Source organism: Myxocyprinus asiaticus, chromosome 1 (assembly GCF_019703515.2).
Source record: "Myxocyprinus asiaticus isolate MX2 ecotype Aquarium Trade chromosome 1, UBuf_Myxa_2, whole genome shotgun sequence".
Classification (NCBI taxonomy): domain Eukaryota; kingdom Metazoa; phylum Chordata; class Actinopteri; order Cypriniformes; family Catostomidae; genus Myxocyprinus; species Myxocyprinus asiaticus.
Genome location: NC_059344.1, coordinates 17,106,631 through 17,128,618, shown reverse-complemented (window position 1 = coordinate 17,128,618; position 21,988 = coordinate 17,106,631). Strand labels below are relative to the sequence as shown.

Genomic DNA, 21,988 nt, shown 5'->3' with positions numbered 1-21,988 from the left:
CAGACACATACTTATTTGTATGAATAAAGCACTCATTTGTCTTGTTATAAACAAAGCATTAGATGTCACGTGTTTGTAATCGCAAATAGATTGTCACTAACGACCCTATAAACTTTTGGAAAAAATATATTTCTTTTTGCAATTTTCACATTTTTTAAACACTATTCATAAGATAAAGGTTGAGGAATACTAAAGTATTACAAACAAATTATGAGGTACAGGGGGAGGAATGAGTATAAAATGAACTTAAATGTTGATCTGTTTCTCACCCACTCCTATAATATCACTTCTGAAGACATGGATTTAACCTCTGGAGTCTTATGGATTACTTTTATGCTGCCTTTATGTGCTTTTTGTTGCTTTAAAGTTCTGGTCACCATTCACTTGCATTATATGGACCCACAGAGCTGAAATAATCTTCTAAAAATCTTTGCTTGTGTTCAGCAGAAGAAAGAAAGTCACACACATCTGGGATGGCATGAGGGTGAGTAAATGATGGGTGAACTATCCCTTTAAGGGTTAAGAAAATAGAATAAAATAAAAGCTAAATAATTTAAGTTCTATTAATTAAATTTTGTTAAACAATATACAACTCAATTTGATGGTATTTTGAAATTGAAATGCGTAAATCTTAAAAATAGGCTAACATTTGTTTTTGAGTATAATGGCGCATCTGGATGTATTTGCATCCGGTTCTTGAACAGCAGCCAATCAGATGATGCCATTTAATTGCAGCCCGCGCGCTACCTGCGAGTGTAAATAAATAACACACTTGAACAACACTCGGTAAACTATCCCGAGTTTTAAAGCTGTATATTTGTTAAGAGATATATTACTCTGTTTAACCGTATGCTAACCGTGCGACTAAGAATTAGTTTTACAGTCTGAACAGGGATGTTAAGGAGTTGTTTTTAAACGGGTTCTTCCTGTTTTGCTGTTAGCTTATGTGAAAAGTGGCTTACATTTTTTGTTTTATTTTGCTATCATTAAAACCTCTAGTACACCTACTATTAACATTATTTGTATCTCTTTTTCGCCCCTGAAACCAGCCATGTCTGTATCCGAATACACCTTGCGGTGTAATTTCCACAAGTGCCGGGCCAGGCTGAGTGGGTTTGCATGGGTCACGGCCTGTTGTCATATATTCTGTGATCAACACGGCTCGGATGAGTTCAGCCGCACGCCTGCCATCTGTCCGACATGCTCCTCCATGCTCTCGGGCAAACTGGACGTGATGCGGGTCGAGCTGGCTCCATCAGAGCGGTACAAGTCCATGGTTCTAGTCGGACTGAAGCCTCACACGGTTCTGGAGATCTGTCAGAAAGCACTGGAGTTCTGGACCTACCAGGTTTGGTGTTTATAGAGTTGCAGTCACATATTAGTTGTGAATTTCAGTAAGTGTGTTCAGTAATGTTTTTTTAATGCTATCCTGCAAGCTAAAATTCTGATATCGCTATATATATATATATATATATATATATATATACACACACACACACACTGGAGGCCAAAGGTTTGGAATAATGTACATATTTTGCTGTTTTGGAAGGAAATTGTTACTGTAATTCACCAAAGTGACATTCAGCTGATCACAAAGTATAGTCAGGACATTACTGATGTAAAAAACAGCACCATCACTATTTGAAAAAAGTCATTTTAGATCAAATCTAGACAGGCCCTATTTCCATCAGCCATCACTCCAACAACTTATCCTTGAGTAATCATGCTAAATTGCTAATTTGGTACTAGAAAATCACTTGCCATTATATCAAACACTACTGAAAACTATTTGGTTCGTTAAATGAAGCTTAACATTGTCTTTGTGTTTGTTTTTGAGTTGCCACAGTATGCAATAGACTGGCATGTCTTAAGGTCAATATTAGGTCAAAAATGGCAAAAAAGAAACCGCTTTCTCTAGAAACTCATCAGTCAATCATTGTTTTGAGGAATGAAGGCTATACAATGCTTGAAATTGCCAGAAAAACTGAAGATTTCATACAAAGGTGTACACTACAGTCTTCAAAGACAAAGGACAACTGGCTCTAACAAGGACAGAAAGAGATGTGGAAGGCCAGATGTACAACTAAACAAGAGGATAAGTACATCAGAGTCTCTAGTTTGAGAAATAGATGTCTCACATGTCCTCAGCTGACAGCTTCATTGAATTCTACCCGCTCAACACCAGTTTCATGTACAACAGTAAAGAGAAGACTCAGGGGTGCAGGCCTTATGGGAAGAATTGCAAAGAAAAAGCCACTTTTGAAACAGAAAAACAAAAAGAAAAGGTTAGAGTGGATAAAGAAACACAGACACTGGACAACAGATAATTGGAAAAGTGTGTTATGGATCTTAACCCCATTGAGCTTTTGTGGGATCAGCTAGACTGTAAGGTCCATGAGAAGTGCCCGACAAGACAGCCACATCTATGGCAAGTGCTACAGGAAGTGTGGGGTGAAATGTCACCTGAGTATCTGGACAAACTGACAGCTAGAATGCCAAGGATCTGCAAACCTGTCATTGCTGCACATGGAGGATTTTTTGATGAGAACTCTTTGAAGTAGTTTAAGAAGTTCTGAAATTTCTTTTCAAATTGTAATAGTAATTTTTCACATTATTAATGTCCTGACTATATATTGTGATCAGTTGAATGCCACTTTGGTGAATTAAAGTACCAATTTCTTTCCAGAAATTGAAGAAAGTTTTATTCCAAACTTTTCGCCACCTGTGTATATATTCATAATAGGGAACACAATAACACCACATGGGTAGATATATTAAATATTAATACATACAAGGTTAAACTATTTTAACTTATTAACAAAAAGGTAGAAATGTGTTCTCAGTTCAAGAGTATATGTCAGGTTGGGGTAAGTTTACATATGTATTTTATATGTTGGTAATTTCTGGTACCTTTTCCATTTTTGCGCTGTCATTAATTGTTTTGTGTTACACAACAACTGAAATATCCTATTTTACATTTTAAAAACAGATATGTTGTGAAAGATTACTTTTTTTTTGGTAACCCTTTACAATTAATGTTCAGTTTAACATGTACTAATACATTTTTTAAAAAGTTGTATTTGTTAACATTAATGCTCTATGAACTTACATAAACTAACAATTAACAACTTTATTTTTATTAACTAACATTAACAAAGATGAATAAATGCTGTAAAAAATATATTGTTGTTTGTTCATAATACTTAATGCATTAACTAATGTTAACGAATAGAAACTTATTGTATAATGTTACCCTTTTTTGAAACTTTAGATAGTATTCTATTTGTTTATTAGGTATTGTCCTCAAATTATTGTCAATAAATGGCAGGTTTGCATTGTGACAACTGATATAAAACATTGGGTGATGTAACATCCTCTCTTGACACTCTTCTTTTGTGGTTCTTTTTCTTTTCAGGTGCACCAGGAGAGGTTGCTAATGGAGTACAAATTGTCCCAAGCTGGAGGACAAGCGGTTCAGATGGAGAAGTTTATGACCCAGCAGAACCAGAGCAGAGAGCTTGAGTTAAATGCGTTAAGAGGGGAGATAGCATCATTAAAGAAGGTCTTTGATGCGTCATTTCTCATTAGATCCTCCCATCAAGCCAATGCCAATATTCTGTCTCTTCCTCTTCATTTATCTTGAAGCATTGGAGGGATGTTTTTGTATTTCCTTACCTCCCCATCACTCGACAGCCATTGGGACTTACGACAGTTATGTATAAAGACAGTTATATAAAAAGTAATGACAGTTTCCTCAATTCCTTCATCTTATCTATTCTCCAGGTGCTGGAGGAATATAAGCGGAAGTACAGTGAGGTTTTGGAGCGATTGAATGAACGAAACAGGCAATACCAGAAGCTGCAGGGACTTTTTGACTCACTGCGGTTGCACACTCTGGGGACAGGAGAGAAAGACATCGTGCCCAACACTTTCACTACAGGTTAGGAGAGAGAGGGACGAGTAGAAACTATACATGGTTTGGAACTAGTTCACTTATGTTACTATAGTAATGATTCGAGATTTACATTTTTAGTAAATTTGGTTTTTCTGTTAATAATTGACAGAACTTGTCCCATTTATCCTGATGAGCTTGGTGTCTAGTTGTGCATTGCATATGTCTATTTCGATCTCATCAAAATTAGGTCAACAGTTCTTTACCCCTTACAGAGATCACAGTTGTACAGATCTGATTACTTTAACTATTTTACTGGGATGCAAACTACTCACCTTTCAGCTAAAGTTACCTTTTTTTTAAGCTTATTTACCTAAACTTATTGAAAGGGTTAGTTTAAGCGTAAACACTTTAAAAGCTTTAAATGCAACAAAAAAGCTTTAAATACAACAAACAAATCAACTCCCTGATTTTAAGACATGGTCGATGAAATGTGTCTTTGCAATTATCGTCATCAGGGTTGGCCAAACAACGCTCTCCCCATAGCAGTCCTTCCTTCCTAGCACCAGAGGGTGACAGGTTCTTTTCACTGGGACCAGAAAATGCTAACGCTTTCTTCCAGTTCAGCTCACCATCCCGGGACAGGACCCACACTTTTATTAAGAAAAACTAACTTTTTGTTTAGTTTTTCAGTGTTCCAGTTTGTGTTTTGCAATAAAATCACTTAAGATTGATTTATAAACTGGTGTTAAACTGACATGCGTTAGCATGTATCAGTCTTTTTTCTTTAATTCAGTCATTCTGATTTAAGTTCTAATTGTACAGACAGATCTGGTTGTTAATGTTTAGTTCTTCATGTTCATTGTAAAATATGTTATTTATTGGTGATAAAGCTGTCACACACTGTTTGTAAAAGGTGTAAACACATAATCTGAAAATGCTCCAAGCATGTTTCCTCTAATGCAAGCAACCTTGTTCTGGAAAGTAACTCAATTAAAATATGTGCGATTAACCCTGTGTGAATTAGATTTACTTAGAAGGTAGGTATCAGTAGGTATTTCCAAACAGTTCTCAATTCTCAGTTTTTATTAGGGTATTTAAACAAAAACTGATCAAAGTAAAACTTAAGAGCACCTCCGGGAGTATTTTAATTTCACAACAAAGTATGAAACAGACAGCAGCACAATCTTACAAAGTCTAACAACAGACAAGAGGAAACTTAAAATGGGAAACGATTTAAATTATGTACAAAGAGTTCTCTTGTCTTGAAAAACTGGAAGTAAAAAAAATTACAAAATATATACAAAAGAAAAGAAACTACCCTTATCACTACCGACGTTCTAACTGTACATCCCATGCTGGTTTTCATTCACTCTGTGGCTTGTAAGTAACAAAGGCTGCACTCTGGCTTTTCATCACTTGCCTTTTCCCATTGACAATGAGAAGCAAAGGAGAGTCCACACGCATGCTTCGGAAGTCATACGACTGTACAGAGAGAAGTCAAGAAAAAACATTCAAAGAGATTTACATTACATAGTCCTTAATGCAGACTAAGCACTTAAAGGCCCCGGCAGACTCACAGCAAATTTCTACTTTGTTTAATGGTAAAGAAAAGTTCGAAATAGCTGCGCAATCGAATACTGTTTGTGAACATTCAGAGAAAGGCAGCACCGCTGTCGGAGGCGTTTAGAGGAGCATTTAAATACGAGGACGCACAAGACAACATGTAAAACATGAACTAATGTGACATAAAAATGTGTTATCAATGACTTCATGCCTCATTCTATGAGAAGAATTGACGAGATCAATAAAAGCTATCTTAACAACTCGATGATATAAAGTGATATATATCCAGTAGATAATGTGTAATTTGTCATGTTTACATTCTGCATTCATGGCGCTAATGCACTGATACTGCTGTGAAGATGGGAAGATGGTGTATAAAAGAGTGTTAATGGGTAGAATACAAACAAAAGAATAGATTATTAGAGATGTGTGTGTGTGAATGGCTTTCGACTCCAGACGGCACATGAGTGAAGCAGCATATCAAACAACAGAGTGAATGGGCACTTAAGAGTATTTCATTCCTTTTGTATACTAATTAAACAACAAAACATAGCATGACATGGATTTGGAAAATGTCTCTAAGCCAACGATTGTACAGATGTAGGTAAATTTGCACCAGTTTGCTAATAACTCTACACATCGATGTGTTCATGTTGACTGATTTTAACTGACTGAATGGGATTTAGTTGTCAGCCTTAAAGTAGGTGGTGTTCCAGGTCACACCTACCGATGATGTGGACCAATGGCGGTAAGAAGGTGTTTAGCAGCCGGTAAGAAGTTTTCCTGAAAGTTCCAATGGAGAGCTGTCACGAACCAAACTCAAAAACATCTTGAAATTACGTCACACCCGTTCGTTCTTCGATTTCGTATGAAGTATACCGGGGCCTTTATAGTTAAAATTTTGTAAAGTGTAATGAATAAAGTTACCGTTTAGTGCACAAACCTTATCTTTATGTGTAACACTGTGCCGTTTAACCTGTGGTTCAGGAATGACAACAGTATCTCCTATTAAAACACCCCAGCTGTCTGCAGTGTTGTACACCATGACCACGCAACAGGTCTCTTCGCTGTCCACCATGCCAAATGTGCTGAAAGACAAAAATATAAAAACTATTAAAAAAAACATAACAAAAAATCCTCACTGTTAACAGAGCAAACATTTAAGTATGACCAGCAATTGTTTTGTGCTTACAGAAGTTACACACTTAGAAATGTTCAGTAAAAAACTCACAAGGCCATACGGCCCTCTGAGGCCAAGCTGAAGACCACTTTTCCTAGGGCTGCAACCCCAGAGTTGCGTCCGTGAGTGAGGGTGGATAGGCTGTGGGGTTCCAGGCTTCCTGTGCAGCCTGAGGGAGAGCGGAACTGAGGGGAGGAGCACGGGCCCAGGGCGGAGCTACTGAGGGCGGAGAGCATGTTACGAAGACGCCGCGCTTTTACTTTTCCCTGTGAAACAGAGAGAGTGGCAGTTAATATGATTTCTTATGGAAGTCTGAAAAATTGTTTGCCTGTACTCCACTGCCAACTGCTGGAAATAGAACACAATACAACCAAACACATTTTTTTTTGAAGAGCAGCTAATGTCTTTTTCCACCTCACTCACCTTGTTCTCTACTAATGCTGTAATCTGGTCTAAGTAATTCAGAAGCTGTTTTTCTCTCTCCCGAGGTTCTTCCCAGGCAGGGTCAAGGACGGCAGCATGACTGTATCCATCCAGTGCTGAACTGTACATCTCCTCATACTGGAACAACTGGTGAAAGTAACGATATGTAGGTGTCTTAAGTAGCTATGGGATATTTATCGGTATAGATGTGTAAAACTAAGGCTTGGTTTGATTTCCTGGACTGAACAAAAGTTAGATTCCACCCCCCTCCCCCTACAGGTCTCTCTTCACATTAACAATACTAATGTTGTTGTGTTAGTAATGACTCAAGAAGAGAAGATGTCAGTTGCTCTGACTGCATGCAGAAGCAAAGGCAGCTGCATTGATACCACACTGCCCAGTCAGTCAGTGACTTCAGAGGCAGCAATTCACATATGAAGGGATCTTGTAAAGACGCTGAATTTGGACAAAGGCATTATAACATCATGTCTAAAGGAGGTCAACCAATAGTGGATTTTGCGGATATTTCAGCCATTTTGAGTAATTCTGTTGTCAAGTACTCTAACACATAAAAAAAACAGTAATCGATTACTTGAAATTTAGAATTTATGTTCAACCTTTGAACCTGTCGATCTTATGAAGAGCACTGTGCATAAAAACAACATCTAGGTTCAAAAATGACAAAAAACATTTGCACTTACACATACAAACGAAAATTCCAATTCGTCTGAAGTGATGCAATCACTTTAAATCATTTAATTTTCCTTTAACAATGTCACGCATCCACAGCACCAACCGATAACGGCAATATTTAGGTGATGTCACTATTAATTATTATTATTATGTAACTGCAATATTTAGGTGAGAGAAGCAGTTTCACTGTTGCCCATGGCAAGTGAAGGCACAAAGGAAAATAAAATTGCACTATTTGAGTAGTTCCTTTTTTACTGGTTGAATATTTAAAGCTAAATGAGTCCTTTAATCGATTACTTGTGCACATCCCTAATACCAATAACCAAGGTGGTGGAAAAGGCAGATATCCGATTAATCCGACGATAGTTTTTAAAATCCTTTGATAGAATGTTAAAAATAAATTCTTTGTCTTTCCTTACTATGGCACAGGCATAGAGGCTACAAGAGTGCAAAATGAATAAAATCCCAGATGCATAACGTGGGACTTTTATCTATAAACAAGCCTGAAATACACCTAGGACTTATTATGAAATGGAGACTTCTCCCCGTAACATTGCACTCTATATGTATTTACCAAAATAAGCTTTTATAGCCTATATAGTCACCAGATGGAGGGTTTTGTAAATATATTTTTCATCAGATGAGGTTTAATGAGGAATAAGTTTAATTATTATTCACAAGATCTGAAGTTAGAGATATGATGTATGTCCTGACAGAGCACGTTTCCATTTTTCTTTGCACGCCCTCGCTTCAATTTAAAACATTTTATTATCTTATCAAAATAACAAATTATGCATTAAAGTGAGGATACAAATATGGGTGAATGCGGTCAATGATGAAAGATTAAGATTGAGCAAATCCCCACGAGGTGTCAGTGATTGTTTTTATTTCACTTCTAGAGGCCGCTGTTATACTGTAGAACCAATCTGTTTTAACTGTAGACTCTGTCAGCACTGGCACAGAGGAACATGAAGGAATAAAAAAAAAAAAAAGAGAGAAACTATTGGCATAGATTTTGGCCGATAACCAATAGTTCCAAAAAGAAATATCGGCACAGATTAATCGGTAAAACTGATAAATTGTCTACCTCTAATGTCTATTAGATGTCTAACTATTTCTAGTGAATTTTAGACATAGACAAGCAAATATTTAGAAACCACAATGCTTATTTCTCACTAAAGTCACAAGCTGTCATTCATTCAGGATTTTGTGCAGAATTTTAGGATATCATAGGCAACGAAGGCTGAATCTATGCTGCCTTTAAAAACTGACCAGACAAAGGTATCGAAGTAGACACTATGTGATGCAAATATTGAATTCAGACGTGCCCTGATGCCCTCCTACCTTTGTATACAGTCCACAATGGCAATAATTTTCAGCTTTCGGATGTAGACATAGTGTTTTGGACATATTTATCCCTTTGCATTTAGCACCACAACTTTAAACACATAAAAGAAGGTTTGTCTTACATGGATGCACTGCGAAAAATAAGAATGCGAGCTCATTGTCTCCGAAGACAAATTATTCTGGGAGTGACAACCATCTATGAGAAATGTATTATATAATTGTAAGCATGACTAATAGCAGGCAAAGATGCTAAATCATTCAACATCAATAGTGATTCAGATCGGCTGAACTGATTGCTTTCCAACTAATTTTGAACCATACCGTAGTTCACATGAATAATACACACTCGACTTCGGAAAAACACTTTTACACTAACCAATTAAACAAAACTCTACATTAAACAGATTTAGGTCCGCACCAAAAGTTCTAGTGCATTGGTTCTCAACCTGCGGCCCGTTACGCATGGAAGTGTGGCCCACGATCAGGGTTGGGAGGGTTACTTCTGAAATGTATTCCACTACAGATTACAGAATACATGCTGTAAAATATAATTTGTAATGTATTTCGTTAGATTACTCAAGGTCAGTAACGTATTCTAAATACTTCGGATTACTTCTTCAGCACTGGTAGATTTTTTCACTTGTTTTGACTATAAAAACTCTGTCAGTACAGTAAGACAAAATACACATGTTAAAAATACATTCTCTGAAAAACATAAATATCTTATGCAGTGTTGTTTCTAAAACAAGATCAATCAAATTGATCTTGTTTTAAGGATTTTTAGATATTTTTACAGGAAAACAATACAAAAATTATTATCAAGAATATGATTTTTGCCCTAATATCAAAGGTCTTACTAGAAAAAAAAAAAAATATTATCCAACGTGAATTTTCTTGATAAAAAATATGATCGTGTCTGGTATCATGTGCATGTAAAATGGCTAGAAATAGCATTTTAGCTTAGCGTAAAGCTGACAATTTACACAAGGTTTATTTATATTTCTTCTGCTCCAAACTTACTTCAAACTTACTTCTCTGTCTGCTTGTGTGAATGTAACACATCACGAGAAAGTGTTTCACCGCTGTTCAAATGCACTTTGGATCGCATCATTTATATGTATAAATGTTTTCCATCTGAAAGGACTAAATATTAAATGAAACAAATGACAATAAAATGCAAAGTAATCTCTTCAGTAATCAAAATACTTTTTGAATGTAACTATATATTCTAATTACCAATTATTTAAATTGTAACTATAGTGGAATATAGATACTAATATTTTGTATTTTAAATACGTAATCCCGTTTTTCCCAACCCAACCCTGCCCACGATATGCCACCCACATTTAAATAATAACATTCAGTAAATTCCTTTTCGCTTCTTAATTAATAATAATTAAAAAAAATGTATTAAACAAATATATGTTTAGACTATAACGTTTTTTTCGTCATAAAATAATTTGGGTGATCATATATTATTTTCAGACATGCGCAGACCTACTATGTGAGCACGTAACTCACGCAATTAGGCAGTTAATGAGCACATGCAAGTGCATGCTTTGGCAGAATTCAAACAGTCATCAGCAACCATTAGTTCACTAAAATTAGGGATCAAAATGGACAAATTTGTTATTAAGGGAGAGAAACTAAATGAGGAAAATGCCAATGAAGGAACATATGCAAACAAGAGTTGAAGCATCAGCAGCGAAGGTAGGAGAATGGTGGAAGAATGGAAGAACCAGTTTACTGTCACTGATTGAGATGGGCAGCCTTTCTGTTTGCTCTGTAGTAAAGTACTGGGTGTATGCAAAACCTACAATGTCAAAAGACATTTCAATACCACCCATGCAACATTTGAAAAGAAATACCCGCCTGGATCTCAGGACAGAGCTCTCGAGATAACTAATCTTGAAACAAAATGCGATTGCTGAACTGAATATAATGCGAGCTAGTTTAAATGTGTCCCAGGCCGTGACATTAGCAACATTCAAAATTTCATGGCTCCTTGCCAAACACGGCAAACCATTCAGTGATGGGGAACCATTCAGTTTTCTGGAAGCACAATGTCTGTTTGATGATCTGAGCAACAAGAGCGAGATAATCTGCAGGATAAAAAGTTTACAGCTCAGTAATGACACAGTTACACGTCGAATTTCAGAAATGTCTGAGAACTTGACAGAACAACTAAAAACTAAGTTAGCCACTGCTTCAGCACTCAGTTTGGCAGCAGATGAATCAACAGACATCAGAGACATTGCTCGGCTTTGCATTTGGGTGAGATGTGTGAATTCAGGAACGTTTGAGGTTAAGGAAGATTTATTGGCATTGAAATCGCTTCATGAACAAACAAGGGACGAGGACATTCATAGAGCATTTAGTGAAGCATGCAAAGACATGAACATATCGGCATCCCAATCGTCTCCATCACTACTGATGATGCACCCTCAATGACGGGAAAACACAAGGGTTGTGTTGCTGAAACGCAAAAAATCTCCCCTGAAATGTTGGCATTTTACTGTATTGTGCACCAGCAAGCACTGTGCAGCAGGTTAGCTGATGGATACCTCATAAAGTTTATGGACATTGTGGACAAGGTGGTCAACTTCATTCGAGCACGCCATCTACTGCACCGCTGGTTTGTTGCATTGTTGCATTGAGACAGTTCACTTTATTGATGACATTTGCGAGGGAGAGAGATTTCCAGTCTTGAGATACAAGGAGTGGAGAACCAATTTTGCCTTTCTTGCAGACATCACAGTTCACCTAAACAAGCTGAACCTGCAACTCCGTGGTGACGGAAAACACGTCATTGACCTGTTGTGCTGTATTGATAGTTTCAAAATGAAGCTAGGACTGTACACTGCACAACTCAGAGATGGAGATTTAACTAATTTAGGGTGTGTTGGACACACAACAGAGAGAAAGATTTGTTGCAACTGTCAATCAAATGCCTTTTTCAGATTTTGAGAAACTTCAATTTGCTGGACATTTCATCAGAGAGCCATTCACTTTCCCTGTGGGAAGAAAATCAAGGACTTGGCTGCAACTTTCAGTTTGCCCCTCCACACAAATGAAGATGAATTGATGGATGTTCAGGCAAGAGGAAACACCCATACAGTGCAGCAAGCATACTCGGTTACAGAAATGTGGCGAAACATCCCTGGACAGAACCTCTAATTATTAAGTTCGAAAGTGCTTTTCATATTTGGATCAACATACATTTGCGAACATTTTTCTGCAATGTCACGCATCAAGTCTCGCTTCCGTGTGCATCTTACAGACTGCAACTTACAGTCGCATCTTCATTGTGCTGTGACTCCTTTCGAGATGAATTTCACCAAATTGATCAGCTCCCAACAACATCAGGTGTCCCATTAATGGTGAGTGTTGTGTTCTTGTATAAGTAATTATTGTCCATGAGATAGCACTGTGCTTCCATATGCTAGTGCCTATAAAAGATGAAGAACAAGAGTGTGTAGACTAGAGGCTGCCTGTAATATAACACGCTGGCATTGTTTGCTTGTCCTCCTTGATGCATTACTAAAATCTCTGAAACTTTCAAGTGACTCTTCATGCTTACCAGGACTATACATAACAGTGAGTAGCATTATACTCTCTGATTAAATGTAATTGTCTAGGTATCATAATATTAACTGCTAATTCCATAATATTAAATCCGGTTGGTTTGCATTGATGACATCATATGTAAATGATATGCACTTGGACTGTAGTGTGACCCAGTGGAATAAAAGGTTGAGAACCACTGCTCTAGTGTGAAAGCATGCAAATATGTGGCATCATGACAATGATAAATGGAATCAAGATCCATTTCAAGACAAGAGAGACAGAAGCAAAAAGAAGGACGGTAGTGTGTATGTGTGTGTGTGTGTGTGTGTATTAGGGCTGTCGAACTAACACATTAATTTAGTGCAATTAATTACATAAAAAACACATACAAATATTTATGCAATTAAAGGAAAAGTCCACCCAAAAATGAAAATTATCTCATCATTTACTCACCCTCATGCCATCCCAGATGTGTATGACTTTCTTTCTCCTGCAGAACACAAACGAAGATTTTTAGAAGAATATCTCTGTAGGCCCATTCAATGCAAGTGAATGGGTGGCAAAAGTTTTAAGCTCCAAAATCCACATAAGGGCAACATAAAAGTACTCCAGATGACTCCAGTGGTTAAATAAATGTCTTCAGAAGCAATATGATAGGTGTAGGTGAAAAACATAAATATTTAAGTCCCTTTTTTTAATTTTATTTACTATAACCTGCCCAGTCAGTCTCCAGTCTCCACCTCCCCCTTCTTCTTCTGTTTTTGGTGAGTCACAGTCTTAATGCATATCACCCCCTACTGGGAAGGGAGGAGAATTTATGATAAAAATTACTTAAATATTGATCTGTTTCTCACCCACATCTATCATATCACGTCTGAACACATGGATTAAACCACTGGAGTCATTTGGATTACTTTTATGCTCCTATTATGTGTATTCTGGAGCTTCAAAATTTTGGTACCCATTCACTTGCATTGTATGGACTTACAGAGCTGGAATTTTAGGTGCGTCCCAATTCGCATACTTCTGCACTATTTTACGTAATTTTGAAGTGTAAATAGTGCGAGTAGTATATTTACACTAAAAATGCAACAAAAAGAAGTGTACGAGTACCCGGATGATGCAATTTTTCAACCGTCAAAATGGAGTGTATTGTGCACTCAATGCATGTAGCTTGCTGTACATAACGGAAGAGGCGGAGATACCGACAGCGATGGTGCTCTGGCAAAAAATGGTAAATAATGGAGAATATGAAAACTAGCTAAACTTCTGTGAACACAGCACCTTACAAAAAAAAAAAAAAAAAACATTAATCGCTTTACCATCGTATCATGCTGTGTGAATATGTATATTATTGAGATATAAGTGTTGAACTGAGGGTGGATGGTGCGCTAAAGCTAGCGGCAACACAGCGCTTGGATTTGAAACTTCACTTCCGTCAGCTGTTAAACGGCAAACGCTTCCGTGTAGTAAAAAAAAGTTTAGCGTTCCATTTGGGATGATACCACACTTTGAAAATTCATACATTACATGACTGAGTGCATAGTACATTTTGTAAGTGTATAGTGTGTAATTTGGGACACAGCGATTTTTTTTTTTTTTTTTTTTTTTTTTTTAAATCTTAATTTGTTTTCTGCAGAAGAAAGAAAGTCATACACATCTGGGATGCCAGGAGGGTGAGTAAATCATGAGATAATTTTCATTTTTGGGTGAACTATCCCTTTAAACATGCGGACGCCTACATAAATTCCATAATAAAAGTATGGATTTTCCTACCATATAAGCAATTAAAGGTTGAAGTACATCAGTTTTTAGGAGGTGTTTCAATAGGTGGTATCGCACCTCAACAAACCTCACAAGTAGCGCAGCCACAGAATGAGAACGGCTCAATTAGGAGGAAGCACACCAGGTAAGCAAAACACAACAGAATACAGGAATCTTGAGACGTGATTTTCAAAGTTTTTACTATTTTTAAGTTAACACCGCATCCTAAAAATGCAGCGTTTATTATGCTGAATACCACTGAAATGCTCCAAACGCATCTGTCTGAGTCACGCACATGTACATTAAAAATAGCGCAGACAGAACACAAGCACGTGTACTGTAAGAACTGGACACATTGAGGAACTCAATGCAAAACAGACTGCTGTCAAATGTAGGCTTGTTCTATAATATGAAACTAAAACAATACATCTAGTTCTTAAGCCACTTTATGTATTGTCTAATGATTAGAAACATCTTTTTATAATAATTGCATTATTGTGGCACATGAATAGATTAGACTCTAATAATGCAATTTATTTCAAACTGAATTTCAATCTGTATTATCCACCTTTTTTCTGGGGGTCTTACTGGGGAAACAAATGTGAGTGCGACTTCCGCCGGAAGTCATTCTATAGCATTCGCTAGCTTCGGCTGCAGTCATTTTAGATCCTGTTTACAGCTGGTGTTCAGTCGTGTTTCGGATGATCCGATCGCGAATGGTCAGCGCTATACATGTATATAGTTGTAAATGGGTTTTGTGATTGGATAAAAAAAAAAACACACATACAGAGGTTGTCAAAAACGCATGTGGCTAAACTGCATTTGAGGTTTAAACGCCATTCTGATACGTCCCGGATGGCAACGAAGTACCACCTCTCACCTGTCAATCACCCACTGTGCAAAAGTTTAAACTTATGTGAGGATTTAAAAGGAAACAACCGTCCGATCGGACGACTTGAAAAAATGATTACGTACCCACTCATAAGAACTTCACGGCTCTTCCTCAGTGTGTCTGTCTGATTTGAACATGCAAGATGACAAGCACTCACATCTGAAACTGACTAAACACAGGTACTCCACTAAAACAATGGATCATTTTGCTCGAGATGTTTGGTTTGTGCTTAGATTCAATTTCTACTGCATCTGGGAGAAACGGTGCACTGGTTTTTTCACACTTTCTTTGTCTTTATGACTTATTTGCAGTTTATTATCATGCAGTAACACACTGACATAGTGATTGATGTATGTCATCATGAAATCAGATACCCTCTCCTCAAAATCCCAACACTGCAACGAAAGAATGAATGGACATACGCCACAACAACTGTGTTTACTTGATACTTCAACGGAAGTAACTCCCACATTTCACGCTAAGCATCACGGGATGTAGGAAAAAGGTGGATATGTAAGGAATAATTGACAACGGACCGGTGAATTATTGAAAAATAATGCACATCCAGAGGTAGTAATGCAGCTTTATCTGACTGGACAGGGTAGGGGAACTGGTTTGCTCATGTCAAACTCATGAAAATTCACAACTCTCTCATCTCTGTGCAATAACACATCTTTCGAATATAATGCCATTTCTGCCACTCGACTGACACTGACATCATGCCATGACTGCCACTGTTAACCTTTACTTTTTGGTAATCTATCGTCCTCCAGGTCAACTACGCAACTCTGTTGAGGAGCTAGATGTATTGCTGTCCTCATTCCCTGAGAATGGCACTTCGCTGCATGGTGGGGGTCTTTGGGGACTTCAGCATCCACCTGGACAAACCTCAAGCGGCTGACTTTTTAGCTCTTCTGATCTCATTTGACTTTACAAGATTGCACACCCTGCAACACACAAAGCAGGAATACAGCTAGATCTCATCCTTACCTGTTATTGTATCTCCAATAATCCCCTCGTTTTTCCTCTACATATCTGTACATACAGTATCTCTGACCATTTCTTCATCCAGTTCTCTGTTACTCTCCCATCTTCCTTACCTCTCATCACACCTATGGTTTCTTCCGCCGTAATCTCCGCTCTCTCTCCTCCGCTTGCTTCTCTTCTATAATCTCTGCATCCCTTCCCTCCACTTGATGTAAATGAAGCTACAAATACTCTTTGCTCAATATTGACTTCTTGCCTTGATAGTGTCTGTCCTCTTACCACAAGGCCAGCACGTGCCACACTCACTAGCCCCTGGCTGTCACTGAGCTCAGGGCTGCGGAGAGAAAGTGGTGCAATTCAAAAGACCCTGCTGACCTGAGCAAGTATTAATCTCTTCTCTCCTCATTTTCCTCTAGTGTTTCTGCTGCTAAGGTTGATTATTACCAGAATAAGTTCACTAACACTTCAGATTCCTGTAAACTGTTTTGACTTTCTCTTCTCTATTCTTCACCACCTCTTCCCACTTCTTCTCTGACTGCTGATGACATTTGCAAGTTTTTTACTGACAAAGTAGCGAGCATCAGCAGCCAGTTCTCTACACCACACACCAACAACCACTCTCTTCCCACATCACATCCTCTGTTCTCTCCTTTCTCAGAGACCGAGATCTCCAAAGTGCTTCTTTCTAAGCATCCTACCACCCGTCTCCTTGACCCCATCCCATCTTCTGCAAGCTGCCTCTTCATCAATCTTACCCACACTCACACACATTATCAACACATCTCTTACAGCTAGAAACTTTACCAACACATTCAAGCAGGCTCAAGTATCCCCACTGCTCAAAAAACAAACACATATCCCCACAGTAGTTAATAACTACGGACCTGTCTCTCTCATACCCTTTCTGTCTAAAACTCAAGAGGGTTGTATTCAACCAGTTGCCTGCTTTTATTTCACAGAACAACCTACTCGACAGACATCAGTCTGGCTTAAAAAAAAAAAAAAAAGAGGACACTCAAAGGAGACTGCCCTCTTGTCAGTAGCTGAAACCCTGCGCCAGATGAGAGCTAACTCCAAAATCATCTGTCCTCATCCTCATTGACTTGTCTGCTGCTTTCAACAAAGTGAACCACCAGATTTTTCTGTTCACCATCTCTGACCTGGGACTGTCATAGGAACTGTGCTTGGATGGTTGAAGTCATACCTCACAGGCAGATCCTTCAAGGTCAGCTGGAGAGGAGAGGTGTCCAACCACTGTGAACCACTGGTGTTCCTCATGGATCAGTGCTTGGACCCCTTCTCTTCTCGATCTACATCATTCAGACCTATAATTAAGGCACATGGTTTTTCCTACCACTGCTATGCGGATGATATGCATCTCTGCCTGTCGTTCCAGCCTTACAACCCCACCGTCTCAGCTCGTATCACAGCCTGCCTTCTGGAGATCTCAGCCTGGATGAAGGAACATCACCTTCAGCTTAACCTTGCCAAGACAGAACTCCTTGTGATCCCAGCCAACCCGTCTGTTGACCACAATCTCTCTCTTCATCTTGGTTCAACCACGCTAACGCCAACCAGGACAGCCCGGAAGCTGGGAGTGTTGGTGGATGACCAGCTTAAGTTTGCTGCCAACATCTCATCAACTGCCCAGTCTTGCAAGTTCATGCTTTACAACATCAGGAAAATCAGACCTTTCCTGTCTGAATATACACAGCTCCTGATCCAAGCTCTGGTCACTTCAAGACTGGACTACTGTAATGCCCTGTTGGTCGCACGATTAAGCCACTGCAGATGGTCCAGAACGCTGCAGCGTTTCTGGTCTTCAATCAGCACAACAGAGCTCTCACCACCTCACTCTTGATTTCACCCCACGGGCTACCAGTAACTGCCCGCAACAAGTTCAATGCTTTGACTCTGGCCTTCAGGACAGTCAATGGAACAGCACCCTCTTACTTTAATTCACTCCTCCAGGTCTATATTCCAACTAACTCTATGCGGTCAATAAACGAGCACCACCTGGTGGTCACATTGCAAAGAGGTACAAAGTCCATTTCAAGATCATTCATTTTCTCTGTTCCTCTGTCGTGGAATGAGCTTCCAACCTCCACACAATCTGCTGATACCATCTTAGCATTCAAGAACCAGCTGAAAACACATTTGTTCCATGAGCACTTAACCAATCCACACTAAATGTACTTACTATTTACCCATAAAAAATTACTTGTCTGTTTCTTTCTTCTGGGCTAGCATCTATACTACTCCAGCCACTCTGAGAACTTGGCAGTGCAATATTGCATATATTATTGACATTTGTATGACAAATTGTTGGTTATGTTCCTCATTTTTAAGTGGCTTTGGATAAAAGTGTCTGCTAAATGATTAAATGTAATGTAGAATGTAATGATTACCACACAATTTCACTGGTTTTTGGTGGCGCCTCCCGCTGGACATTTCACGGAAAAACTGCAGCCAAACGTGTAATGAAGCATGTAATTTCTTTTTTGCAAAAATGTTGCCATAGTCACGTGAATTTCAAGAGATCAGGCTGGAATTATTATGCATTATCTATATGAATTGTCTTTATTTGGGGGCCTTTCTCAGCAAATAATGATGTGTTTAATTTGATTAATTAATCGACATGTAATGAATTTGGTTTAAAATTTGAATCGATTGACAGCCCTAATATATCTTAAAGAAATGGGGGAGAAGGATAGAATTGTTACCGTAGCTCTGTTGAATTGGAGGTCAGGATTCATTGAGGATGATTTGTCAATTTTCTCCTGTAAATTTGCACACAGACAGAAATGTAACAAACACAACTTCCTTTGGCTCATTAATGTGTTTGCTAATTTGAGAGATTGTACATGAGGTAGAAAAAGAACACTTACAGCCTGTGCATAAGCACTGAGGGCCTGTTGAGACAGCTGCGGGTTCTGACCGCTGGTGAAGAACATGGAGATATATGCATTTCCTAAAATGTCTGTTGGGTCAAAACAAAACAACATGTAGGCATATTTTTTTTCCAAATATTCGCATCATACCCAACATGTCTATCTGTCAGCATTCAATACAATTTGTCAGTTCTGTAATTCACTCACACCAAGATGTCCCATCAGTGACATCGAGTTGCACAGCCTGTCTGGCCAGCTCCACACTCTCTAAAATGCGTTTGCTCTGCTCTTGAGCATCCTCTTCTGGTGGCAGCTGTCTTAGCACCATCGACAGGCTTCTCAGAGACACTTTGTTCTTACTCTAGAGGAGAGTTGCATAAAGGGTTAATATATTTTAGGAGCAGCATAACAGAAGGCATATATCTCTATATATTTCCTTTATTCTCACCTGCTGTAGTGCACCTGTAAAGCAGGTCTTGGCCGCAGTCAGGTCTCCTTTTTTCCAGTACTGCTCTCCAAGTGTGTTCCAGCCCTCAACCAAACACGGTTCCAGTTTAACAGCCCGGGAAAGGCACTCTTCAGCAGCCTGACTGAATCCAGGGGCAACATTCAGACACCGACCCCGCAGCAGCAGGAAATGGGCACTGTGTTTGTACAAGCCTGTTAAGAGAGAGAGGACACAAAACGGAAATCATGCTGCCACCAACCTACAGAACAAAGAGGCGGCGCAATGCTCACCTTCCTTCTTCTCAAGTCTCTCAAGTGTCTTGGCCATCTCCTCAGCAACATCATTCTGTTTTCTACCAGCATCTTCAACGCCATGTGTCTCAAAGTAGCGGTCCCTAAAGGAGTACAGGTCATCTACTAACTCCTGTGAGAGAAATGTGTGATTATAAACAACAGCACATTTGACATTCTAAAAAAAAACAAGGGCAAACTGTCATGTATTCAAGGTGTCAAACAAGTGTAAATTATCTGTATGTTATGGGCCTCACAGTGAAGGTTCTACTTAATTCCTGCTCTCCCTTACAGAACATACTGTAGCTTCCACCAAAATACCATATCTACCACAATAAAACTGTTACCATTACAGTCATAAAAATTAGAAATAAAGCAAAATACCCAAAAGATTCTGAAAGTCTATTACAACATTTGAAAAAGGACCTCCATTCATTTACAGTGATTTTACTGTAGTAAAATAAAGGTCCCATTATAGAGAGAAGTGAATGATGGGGTAAAACATTAGCCTCACACGTGATCGTTAATACAGACACAACGAGCAGCAGAGGTTCGTCAAACAGAGAGCAGACACAGCTCGGATCTTATGAAGCAGTTGTTTAACTGCAGTGTATCAGTTCAGTTGTTATAGTGACAGGCGGATCATCAGCCATGCGTTACACATATAATAATCATCACTATTGGCATCTGAATGCTGCGATACACATTTATTACAGTTTACATAGACTTTACGATAAGGGAGAGGAAAATAAATGGTCAGTCCAAACCTTTAAGACTTGTAAATGATCTTTGTCTGCTGTCTTCTGCTCTCCAACATTGTCAACCTCGGCCATCTTTAGTACAGAGACGCATCCGAGAAAAAATGGACGAACACTGAATGTGCGGGCGCCACCTTTCGGTCAGGAGGCAAACATAGTATATTGTCATCGTTGGCAACCAGTATAAATAAATAAATAAATAATTTAAAAAATGTAAAATCTATAATAATATAGAAGCTCCAAGAGAATGAAACGGGAAATAAACGAATAAACTAAAGTACAATAAAACAAATGATTAAGACTAGATTAATGAAATCTAAAATTTAGCGCTGATTCCGAAAAAGAATCAACAGATACTTTGAAATGCATAACATGCATAAAAGCTCGATAAATTCATTAACTCAATTAACTAGAAATTATTATACAATTTTTTGGTGGAATAATAAGAGAAGATTGTCACACTCAGTTTTTTTTACCAAATATTGTTTTTCATGTGGGGAAATGTTTTATTCATAAATGAATTTTTTCAGAGTGCAAAAGCAATTATGATAGATTTTTCAAAAAGAATTGTTGAGATATAGTCAGTGTTACTATTGTTCATGACATCTAAAACGAAAACTAAATGAAAATATTTTCGTCAATTGACATGACTGGAAAAACTGAAAAGAAAAAAACTAAAATACTTTTTCATAGCTCCGAAACGGACTAAAATGACCTCTAATTAATTGTAGTTTTAGATATATAGTATATTATAAATGTTGAAACATTTACAATCTTAAACAAGCAAATGCCACTAGATAGAGGGGTCTGTGTACCTTCGGATCAGGGGCGCCAGAACCGGGGGGAGGGGGAATTCACGGCCCCCTCACTTTTAGCCTACACTTCAACTGAAGTTCGGCTGATATAAAAATATGCGCACTACCGGCGCACACATTAACAGTAGTTTAGCACGGGACTTGACTGAGAGGGTGTGACTACTAGCCGCTTTGAATCATTGCTTTCCTGTTCTTGACAGATAATAATGATTAAAAACGATGGCTGTGTCCGAAACCAGTGTTCACAGCACATCCTGTCTTCTTCATCTGATCGATTTTTGAAGGCAGCATAGATGTATCCATCGCTGGCTATGAAATCCCACAATCCTGTGCGTGCAGATCCAGGGCAGTTGAGCTGAAGGAAAAATAAATGCCGGCCGAAGAGGCGGCTGATGGCTAATTTGTGTATAAATGTACTTTTTTCCCACTTTTTCCAAGATTTGATTCCATTTCTAGCGAGAAATCAGTATTGTAG

General features: G+C 38.4%; 2 protein-coding genes across 2 annotated transcripts; one reads left to right on the top strand and one right to left on the bottom strand.

The window, feature by feature from the left end:
• Positions 1-1,051: 1,051 nt before the first annotated feature.
• Positions 1,052-4,873, top strand: LOC127453599 (E3 ubiquitin-protein ligase CCNB1IP1-like). Its single transcript, XM_051720122.1, has 4 exons — positions 1,052-1,348; positions 3,416-3,562; positions 3,784-3,940; positions 4,411-4,873. The coding sequence occupies exons 1-4, from the start codon at positions 1,052-1,054 to the stop codon at positions 4,563-4,565; spliced, it is 756 nt and encodes a 251-aa protein (XP_051576082.1). The 3' UTR covers positions 4,566-4,873.
• Positions 4,874-5,016: 143 nt separating this feature from the next.
• LOC127452591 (tetratricopeptide repeat protein 5-like) lies at positions 5,017-20,788 on the bottom strand. The gene is made up of 10 exons (XM_051718218.1): positions 20,708-20,788; positions 19,941-20,073; positions 19,651-19,862; positions 19,410-19,563; positions 19,200-19,291; positions 19,035-19,091; positions 7,062-7,208; positions 6,690-6,904; positions 6,402-6,546; positions 5,017-5,377 (listed from the first exon to the last, which is right to left on the bottom strand). Exons 1-10 carry the CDS (start codon positions 20,771-20,773, stop codon positions 5,258-5,260), a joined length of 1,341 nt encoding a protein of 446 aa, XP_051574178.1. The 5' UTR covers positions 20,774-20,788; the 3' UTR covers positions 5,017-5,257.
• Between the last annotated feature and the right edge of the window lie 1,200 nt (positions 20,789-21,988).